This window comes from Saccoglossus kowalevskii, chromosome 5 (genome assembly GCF_978046115.1).
Source record: "Saccoglossus kowalevskii chromosome 5, keSacKowa6.1, whole genome shotgun sequence".
In the NCBI taxonomy this organism is placed as follows: Eukaryota; Metazoa; Hemichordata; class Enteropneusta; family Harrimaniidae; genus Saccoglossus; species Saccoglossus kowalevskii.
Genome location: NC_140645.1, coordinates 24587802 through 24598498, shown reverse-complemented (window position 1 = coordinate 24598498; position 10697 = coordinate 24587802). Strand labels below are relative to the sequence as shown.

Sequence of the window (10697 nt, the reverse complement as noted above, 5' to 3'; positions counted from 1 at the left end):
TCTGAACACCGTTGACACACTGCTTCCAACGCTGTAAATACGTCGTGTGAACACGTAACCCCTATGTTAAGCGCCCTCTGTCGTCGACTTATTCATTTTCGATCCAGTAATTCGTTTAATGTTAGTTTCTTTTGTGTGGTTTTGCAGGTATCAACTTATTAATTATGCTAATAATATGATAATTTGATATTATTGTTGGTCTTACGCGTGACAGTGACTGATTGATGATCCAGAGTTGATATAAGTTGGATAAATTAGATTTTCTAAAAATACGTGATTGGCAACTATAATTTATGGCCATTTGTTAATAATCTCCTGATCTACATCATTAAAAGGAGCGATAAACTGCGGCGTGTTTGTGACATGTGAACTCGATGGTATTTTGACACTGACAAAACAAAACGGAAAACATGTCTTGCTTCCAACCAAGCAGTCAAGGATGAATTATGTTAACATAGTTAAAAGTCGCGTCGTTTTGTAAGAATTGTTAAATACCGGCTTTGTATACTTAACATGAATCAAAATTGTGTTATTTTTTTTTTACCAGAACCGGGCAGAAAACCGGGCAGGGCGTAAAAGTTGAAGACTGTTTATTATTTATTTTAATAGATACAAATGTATGTCTCGTTGTTTAGCCAGTACCACCACCGCGGTAGCAAGGCAAAGCCCTGCGCCAGGATATGGCTGACAACAAACATGGGTGATTACAATTCCCCTCTCCCCATAGGATGTCGTTAGCAACGTCCTTCGCGTTTGTAGTCAGCCACACCCCCGAGCCCGATACCGCCCCAGCAACCGCGACAATGGTGTCGGGAAAACAGTCTGATGCCAGACAATATAATATCAATATAAAAAAATGATTTTATAATATTAATACAAGGCATATATGCATATACAATTTTTATAATAATTAGAACAAAAATACTACAAAATAACCTCACCCATATGTGCACTCTAATTTTACGTTGTTTATATATATTTAACAATTTATTTTAAAATTTCATTCTGTGTGTTACAGTTAATATGATATAACTCGTCCACAAAGTAACTTTGAATATTCCTTTGTTTAATTATTCGTGCCTTGTATATTGCAAAAGCAGCTACTGATATGATGAGATTAAATAGATCTGACTCATATGCCAATATTTTCAAATCTAAGAATGATATGTCTAAACTTAATGGTATATTTTATTTTTGAAATATGGTTCCACAATTTCACTGTTATTTTACTGTGGTTTTAGTGAATGAAGGAATGGAATATTTCTTGGCAAGTTTTTAGTCACGACGTTGTGACATCGATTATCAATGTTGGCAGGAGTAACAGAATCGTTATTCTAAACTAGATCTGTATAAAAAAATTAAAATTGTTTTGGACGAATAAAAATATTTACACTGTATTGATAATGCGGATTTATTGTATGCTTTACTGAGATGACACGCTTTCAACATTGAAACAGACAGGCGTGGGAGTCTTGCTAGGTGAGAACGTGATTGTCCATTCTCTGCAAATAATGTAGTCAGTGATGAGTTTCACTTATATTTTTATACAGATCTATATCCTGGCAAATTCATTGTGTTGATGAGTACTACTCACAATCTAATTATATGTAATCTCGCCAAATGTTTGTATTTTTCTATTATGAAACAAACCAATATGCTTATGTAGCTGAATAATATAACTATTATATTAATTTTATTTTGCTCTACTCCTTAACACTACACATTTTGACACGTGGGATGTATATTATTGTGCCTGTGGCCGAGATCTCGACGGCCATTTGCGATTAATGGTTATTATCATTATTATTATCATTAAGACACCCAATATATTTGCATAAATGTCGTTTTGCGTCAATATCATTTGCATTTGTCGTAAACAAAATTCACAATATTGTTATCATGTAATCTAGATAGCAAATTGAATTCATCATTGAAATCGTGCCCAGTTTTAAAACCAATGGTTATTTTTGTATATTCGCCGAAGTAGTGATATGTTATTCTATTTCCGAATGTATCCTCTGCAAACGGGAAAAAACATACACAGAAACCTCGTCACAGAGAGTGAGTGCAGCGACTACAGTCCTCATTCCGCTCGTCGGCGATTTATTCAAATTAAGTACCTTGAAAATTAAAGATAATATCATTCACTATTACACAAATTACAATTATAGGTAATTAATATGTATTATATCACGTGCATGGTATAATGATAAATAATAAACTTTGAGAATCACAGTGTGGATATATAAATCTCATTTTCATCTCTCACATTCCAGTATGCCAAGCTGACCGGAGAGAGCCGATCACGTGGAATGAAATAAATTACAATATACCAATCAGTTTATGCACATCACATCGGTATTTCACTGTAATAGCGTATGCACATAGGAATTCGGATTTAATTTGGACATCGGAATGCAATCTGAGTGTCAATAGAAATGCAGAAAACCATATTGATATTTTCACTCGAGCGGGGCGAGCAGCTGAGAAGATCGCGTCCATTATAATCTGGTAACACAACACAAATAAAGCGCACAATTTGAGGTTTGATGGACGCCGCACTACAGTTATGGTCGCTGAAACCACGGACATGTAAATCACCACACGATTTTGACTAGACTATCGACAGTCCTCGGGCCTAATGTAATTGTGTTTCCTAGACATTCGAAAGCCGAAGGAGTTTGATGGGAAATGCGAACCATTTCACGCGAGGGACTTTAGTCCCGAGAGTTGGTCGTGCCGAACAGCACTCCATACTTCTTGTCCCGGCGCTCGCAATGTATTCACTCTTATTACTTTCATACATAATATTTATTAATAATAACAGATTAATATTAGATACGACCGACTGTCGACAGTCTAGATTTTGACAAGTAAACTACCAAATTCGAGATGACAAAACAATTATTAACAGTGAGTTTCAGGGTATATACAGATTTGTCTTCCCGATGTGACAATTAGTCCTCCCAGCTGCGCCTTGGTGAATAATTGACACGTTAGGGAGACACATCTTAATATACCCCTAAGCTTCAGTTAATAATTGTAATGATTGGTTCTTGAGAACCGTTTAACATAACACACTGATAATCTCATGAAATAGAAAAAAAATAGTTTCAAAAAATGTTAGTTGGTATATTAATCTGTTACATTTGATATAACACTCAGACGTGATATATGCCTGAGTAATATAAAAACACATTATTCAGATTTTCTCAATAGCACATAGATATACTGTGTATATTTCATTACATATCAAGTACGCTGTCGCTATGGACACACCATAGTGTGTAAAAGGATATAATTAAAAAAAAATATGTGACCAAAAAATATTAAATTAGATTTGAATTTAAGTATTACCGTTTAACAGTAGAAGTTGAGTTAGTATATGTGGTGTAAGCAAACATCGCTGGTATGTGCAACATTGACCTCAGGTAGTTGAGATTCGTTTTCCAAACGTTCCTTATTCTGCTTGAGAAAACACCAGGGTACCATATTATGGAATCATTCAGGTCCTGACACCTCCGACGAAAATCTTCAGGCATCGAGCCATTTGTTGAAAAGTTGTAAAGTTGTAAGGCCGTTGTTTGATACACAATCATCATATTCGTGTTGTATCCAATATCCCGAGTAAACTCACTAATCGCTGGAATGTTACAACGAATAACAAAATTGTGAGAATTGATTTCATCTCCACATCCACTGTTCAAAAGAATACCACTGTTACCGATAACTGCACATCTTTTTTGTGGGGGTAATTCGATCGTTGAATTCATTACGACTTTTGACTGCCTTTGGATAAAATCCATTTCGTCAACTGGCTTGTCTTTTTGGTAGACCCTAACCAGATACTTGTTTGGTAGAGTTGTGCTGATATTCTTTCTATTATGCATAAAACGAGAAATGAATGAATAAGTTAGTACAATATAGGCGAGCCAATGCTGTACTTGCGTACGCACATTGGGACATCCAAGACGGCACAATTCAATTGAGGAATGTAAAGATTTTTCCTTCAAGACTCTTGGTCTTTATTTATTTATTTATTTATTTATTTATTTATTTATCTATTTATTAATTTATTAATTTATTAATTAATTAATTTATTTATTTATTTATTTATTTATTTATTTATTTATTTATTTATTTATTTATTTATTTATTTATTTATTTATTCCACACGCGTTGTTGGATAACTCTAGGTACATTCAGTAATCTCCACATTTTTAGTTTGCATATGAGTACGAGTAGCACACACGATATCTGATTCAACGGCGCCAATAAGTCGGTTTGTTGGTGATCGGCTCCGCTAGGATTGCCCTTAAAATCACGTGTGTGGGGGGCGGGGTGCGTGCGTGTGTTGTAACAACGTTGTGAAGACTTCAATTTAACTTTACACCGACTTGTGACGACAGGACCTACATTGTGACGACCCTCACTATTTTCATAATTTATATTAATATTTAATCGAATTTAAGTCAAGTTTGCGAAGCTTAGGTTTAGTAAAAGAGGAAGGTATGGTTCAATTTATATTAATATTAATATAATTGTACCATTATGATACCTTTCCCTTTACTAAGCCTAAGCTTCGCAAACATTTCTATGTTCAGTCACGGGATATTCAAATTTATTCAATTAAACTTAATTAAAACGCAATTCTGCGTTGTATTGCATTGTAATTGAGTTTAATTAAACTCCAAATAAAACGCAACCATATATAGGAACGCGTTTTAATCGAGTTCATATCGCAACTATATTAAAAGTTAATCCAATGTATGTCGTCACAACGATGGTACGACGTAAAAGTGTGTGTTTGTGTGTCGTTTTCAGTGTTTTCACGTATTATTTTTTTCGCCTGGGTTGATTTCGCTCAAACTTGGTAGGTAGGTCTAACCTTCACGCTAGTTACTCAGTAAAATCTGGAAAAAAAATCTGCCAACAGCCAAAAAAAACTGGTTTGTAAATAGCTTCGCGCAAAATGTATCTCCTCCTACAAATTAGGATTAAACACCTCGGACAGCTTGAGTGTGGGTACAAAGTTACTATATCATTTTTTGTTTTTGTTTTTTTATTACCGTGAAATTTGACCCCAATGTTGGGGTAACTGTTCACCATCAACAGCTTCTGAAATCTTCTGTGATTTTTTGGCTGGGCTGATTTGGTTTAAACTTGGAAACCAAGTCCCATCTTCACTCTAGTTAGGTTGTAAAATCTGAAACAATTGCTGGCCCATCGTTGCCATGGCAACAACCAAACTTATTTTTAATATCTTTTCGCCGAATGTATCTCACCCTATTATTCTTGGATTAAAAAGCTCGGACATGACTTACTCTACTTAGCTTTAGCATGGGCACAAAGATACTATATGTTTTTTTGTGTCTTTTTTCATTACCGATAAATTTGACTTCAAACTTTTCACCAGTAGCGGCTTTTTTTAACTCTTCTGTGATTTGTTTGGCGTGGCCAATTTTGTTCATATTGGCAGTCACGTCAAACCGTCACTAGTCGGAAAACATCCTGGCCCGCAGCTGTCTTGTCAACAGCCAAAAAACTGATTCTTAAATGCCCCAAATTTATTACTTCCTACCAGTTTTGTAATAGCAGTGTTCAGATGATCATGCTTTTTATTTTGGTTAAGTTGAGCACCGACGCAGATCACCGGCACCGACATTGTTACACTGTATCAACATAATCCCATCGCAACTTTGAACTTTGAATGAACTGTAAAAGCTACGCCAACTCAAAGAAATCTAGGCTAGAACATACAATCGAAAAATGCTCGGAAATATTAATTATAACAGCAGAATACGTGCTAGCAATAAAATGAAGTGACTTCTACTGACTGAATGCTCTTTGAGAACTTCGTATACGGGCCCAGTTTTAGTTATAAACCGACGTTAGCTTCACGTTCATGTTTTACCATAGCAACAGCTGAAAATATGTTGTTTGTTTGTTTGTTTTTTGAGCGGAGCGGATCACCAACCAGCCTACCGGCTTGTTTGTATGTATGTGTCATTTTCACGCATTAAATCTTCTGTGATTTTTTTTGCTGGAGCGATTTAGTTCTAGCTTGCCAGACAGGTCGCACCTTCACCCTATAGTTTAGGTGGTGAAATCTGAAACAAATTCTTGGTTCACCATTGCCACGGCAACAGCTGAAACACACATTATAAATACCTTCAAATGTATCTTCTACTACAAATTGTGCAGTAAAAAAAACAGAATAGGTCATTCTATTTAACTTGAGCGTGAAGCAAAGTTACTATTGGTTTTGTTTCTATAGTTTTTCATTGCCTAAAAATTTGACCTTGAAGTTGGGGTAACTTTTCGCCAGGAACAGCTTTTTAATTTTTCTGTGATTGTGTTTTTTGAGGAGGGCAACATTGGTCAAACTTAACAGGCAGGTAACACCTTCATTCTAAAAAGGTAGGCAAATTTGAAAAAAAATAGTTCTCTCCTACTGTTGCCATAATAACGACCGAAAACGTGTTGGTCGTAGCTACGCGCAAAATGTATCCCCGTACAAATATTTGAGTCAAAATATCTAATTTGCCTTTACTGAATTGACACGCATACGACGCGCAACAAACCTGTATAAACGTCTTCTGTCTGTGTGTATGTTCAAACTTGATCACTTGAGGCTGGTGACAATGCACAAATAATTTATCGCATGTTTTAAATGTTTAAAATAACATAATTGCATTGGAAGTGCTATACAATAATACTCACACTATATTTGATATTTCCCATTTTGATTCATTAACAATTTTTGCTCCAGTTTTGTTTGTAAATAATTCACCGTTGCTGCTCCTACAAATAGAGGAGAAGGTAGAGATGAAAGTTATTAATTAAACATTTCTTTAACATTGAGTTTACAGTTTTATGGACAGGTTGACCAGCGTAAACACCATATCAACTGTTCTGTTAAATGTCTGTTGTTAATGAATATAATTGAAGACCAGATACATGTATATACTCAATGTTCAAGATTCAAGTTTATAGTAACACAACTTGATCAGAATAACGTGTACGTTGCACAACTGGAAACAGTGTAATACGCGATTTATGGAGGCTGTATATGTGTTTTGTTTTGTTTTTTTTTCAATTTCACTGCTTGAATTTCTTTACACAGAGCGTCAACTAACAATCTTTGCCTGTGGTTGAAGGTTGGTGTCTCAATATTACATATAAATACAGGAAGCACGTAAATCAAACGTACCCTCTACTGGGTCAGTGTCATTCAATTAATTAATATCACTTACATTGGTATCTTTATTTTGTTAATATCTACCACCATTAACCAGTTTTTTTGACAGTATGTACGAAAATGTCAGTGTTTCTTAACCTGATCAAATAATTAATCTGTAATCGATTCAAATATTATTTGTACCTGAGAAAGTCAACCGATAGGACAGTATTTTTTTTCTTGTTCACTGCATGGTTTTTATTAAAGCGAACCTAAATGCGGCCTTAATTTATAGTTGTGTATATTCTAAACTGTATTCGAAATAATATTGCAGTGGTTTAATTTTGTTTTAATTATAACTGTAGCTTGGATAGACATTTGAAGTGCTTGCAATTAAACACCATGGAGGCCATTCATGGAGGGGAATAAATAACGAACGAACATATTTAACATCCGGGTACTTTTCAAAGCTATGACGTTTTAGTATCTGATCGCATTGACACGCAGATCGCCGCAAACCAACCGATCTGACACATACCGCGCGTGTAACTATGGGAAAAGTGGTCGGAACTATTTCCAAAATGGCGGCCTCCAAGGTAAGATAATCTTCGCCCACTGCTATTCAAATTTTACCAAATATTTTGTCTCTGCGAGTTTTCTTTGTCCTCGCAAAAAACATTTGAACACAATGCAGGTTCAAGGAGAACTCGGAGAGAATTATTTAGTGCAGTCAATGTCATTTACAATGTGTTTTATCCTAATGTGTGTGTTTCGACGATGGACACTTCCGCATTTGGAGCATTACATGATAGGCATTGCATTTACCAGAACTACAACATTCTAGCAGTATCTGTAAAGCTAGCAATAAAATGTATATTTTTTGTGCAGTACTAATAATTATCATGTATCATATTTATTATTAAGTATTTATGCTGCTTGATTAGATGCATCACATTTTTTACATTTTAGTTTCGGTATATTTTGTAAATTGTGGTTATCAACATTGCAGCCTTTTTTATATTATGTTACTTTTATGATTTTCGTCAAGGGAAGGAAGTAAATAAAGAGTCAAACTCTGTAGCAAATATCTACCTCTATATACTTGATGATTCTAATGTTATACTTATATATGTTTGTTATTTAGGATGTTAAAAGTTACTGCAAAAACCAATTCACCCCAATGAAAATTGCACAGGCAGCAATGTGCATCTCGTGTGGAAAATCGCCAAAGGGGCATTTACGTTTACTTGGCAGGAATGCAGCACTGGCAAAGACTTATATGGATTTGTTGAAAGTGTTGGATATTAAAGTTGATCTTAAAGGTGTGAAAATATATCTTTGTGATGGCTGCATTAATTTGGTGTTGAAGATACGTGAACTGAAGGATAGCTGTTCTCAAGTATGTGAATAACTTTCATTATGCAGGAATAAAAGAGTAATACAACATTTGGTGTCACCAGAGTTAAAAAAGAAAAAAAGCAAAGATGTCAGAGAACTGATGGGCAGTACCTCAAGAAAAAAAATTGTCTCTGAATTTCAGCAACGCACCTGAAGTTTTATTGGAAGTCTCTTGTACAGATCACTCGTATGCAATGACTGAAACAAGTAAACTTTATCATACACACAATATCTTTCATCTAAGTGACCAGATGCTGGAATCAAGAGAATTACAGTCCCTTAAGGAAATCATTGGTAGTGAGGATGGGAAAGTGTCTGCTAGGGAACTGGCCTACAGTATTATGGAAATACCGGTATTATCAAAGGCTGTTAGAAGTATTCACTTAGGGTTGGACCATTTGATTTTTGGGGGGGAGGTCAGAATTAAAAAAAAAAATTGTGAAGTGAAGGGTTCTTCAAAAAAAAAATTGTTGCTTCACCAGTGTAAAAAAAAAATATTTATCACTATATGACTTAGGGAAAAAAATGCTGTTGTCGTGTCATCTCATTCACTTGAATTACCGCGTCATAAGAATATGCCAATTCTTCCTGCCAAGACATGGGGGCACAGAGTACAAGAAGAAACTATGTTATATATGAATGGATGCCAATGATTCTGGTTTGTGGATTAATTAATAGCAGAGGGAAAATTAATATCTGCATTTCAATATTAATTTCAAGAACAATTTCATTCTGGTTGCATTTAGATTGTATACCATATATGCTCTATTAGAAGAGCATCTCCAATAGAAGCACATGTACGGCAACAATTGCATTGATTGTATACTGATTTATTAAAATATGATGTATTTTGACCATAGAAACACCTCTGTTATTTGCATAAGAGCATGCGTTACTAATAGAGCAAATACGGTATTGCATGCAATATCTCTGACAATTTAGCTGTTTTAGTTTAAATACATTTTACAGACTAAAACAGAAACATTGTTAGAAAAGTTGCTTGCAATATTGCTGACTACTGTAAAATACTTTATTTTCTCTGGAATTTATTTTTTGCTGAAAACAGCTTTTTGGCATAGTGTGGATCTAATTTTCACTATGTTGTATTAAGACTCAATGCAACGTATAGAGAAAGCTGCATTTTCACTGGAATTTATTTTGCAGAAAATTGACTTCAGGTAAAACAGGGAAAATAAAATGCCAGTGCAAATAAAGCATTCCACGGTATGTTATGTGACTACAATAATAGACAAGATACATTCATGATTGTATGGAACCATGTTTTATTAAACAAGTAATAAATAAAATAAATATCAAAGAAAGCTTAGAAAGAACTTCCGTGTGCTGAGAGTATTGGAAACACATTAAAATTAATTCAAAATTTAAGATTTGCTTTTCAAACAAGAAGATTGGCAACTAATTTTTGTCTGCTATTTGAGATGCATAACATGAAAAAAATGTGATTCACATTATCACAATTTATAATACATACAGAAAATAAATTTGATTTTTCATCCATTGTTTTAGTCAAATTAGTTCCAGAGCACCTCTGCGTTGAATTCAATTTAAATCTGATTTTTTTTAATATCAGAAATGGGCTAATAATAGATAATCAATATGCATTAAACTAATCATGTCTGTGGATTACCTCAATGAACCAAATGAATTATTTTACAAATTAAGCAATTATTATGCATAGATTTAGGTCTGTATATTGTTTCAGGGTGCACATGTACAAAGTTTCATTATAATGTAATGATTAATCCTAACTAAATTAGTTGAAAGCTGAAAAGTAAATTATTATGCAAATTAGGTAATTATTATAGATTATTATTATTATATAAACCTAAAACTAACTTGATCATCACATTGTGTTAGAGTATATATGTACCAAGATTCATTAAATTAAGATAAGTACTGTCACAGACCATCTATGTACGAAGTTTCATTGAAATGTGATTATAACCAAAAATTATGATTTATTATGCAAATTAAGTAATTAATATGATCTGATTTTAGCCCAAAACTAATCAGGTTTGTGTATTGTCCTAGAACATCTATGTACCAAGATTCATTGAAATGGGATAATTAGTACTTGCGATATCAGTGTAAAAGTAAA

At 34.1% G+C, this 10697-nt stretch overlaps 2 protein-coding genes across 2 annotated transcripts in view; one reads left to right on the top strand and one right to left on the bottom strand.

The window, feature by feature from the left end:
• LOC102801736 (CMP-N-acetylneuraminate-poly-alpha-2,8-sialyltransferase-like) overlaps nucleotides 1–10697 on the bottom strand; it is a 256075-nt gene that overhangs the window by 207113 nt on the left and 38265 nt on the right. The gene's annotated exons all lie outside the window — the stretch shown is intronic.
• On the top strand, nucleotides 7654–9407 carry LOC146745919 (uncharacterized). Its single transcript, XM_085499650.1, has 2 exons — nucleotides 7654–7776; nucleotides 8325–9407. Exons 1-2 carry the CDS (start codon nucleotides 7732–7734, stop codon nucleotides 8589–8591), a joined length of 312 nt encoding a protein of 103 aa, XP_085355776.1. The 5' UTR covers nucleotides 7654–7731; the 3' UTR covers nucleotides 8592–9407.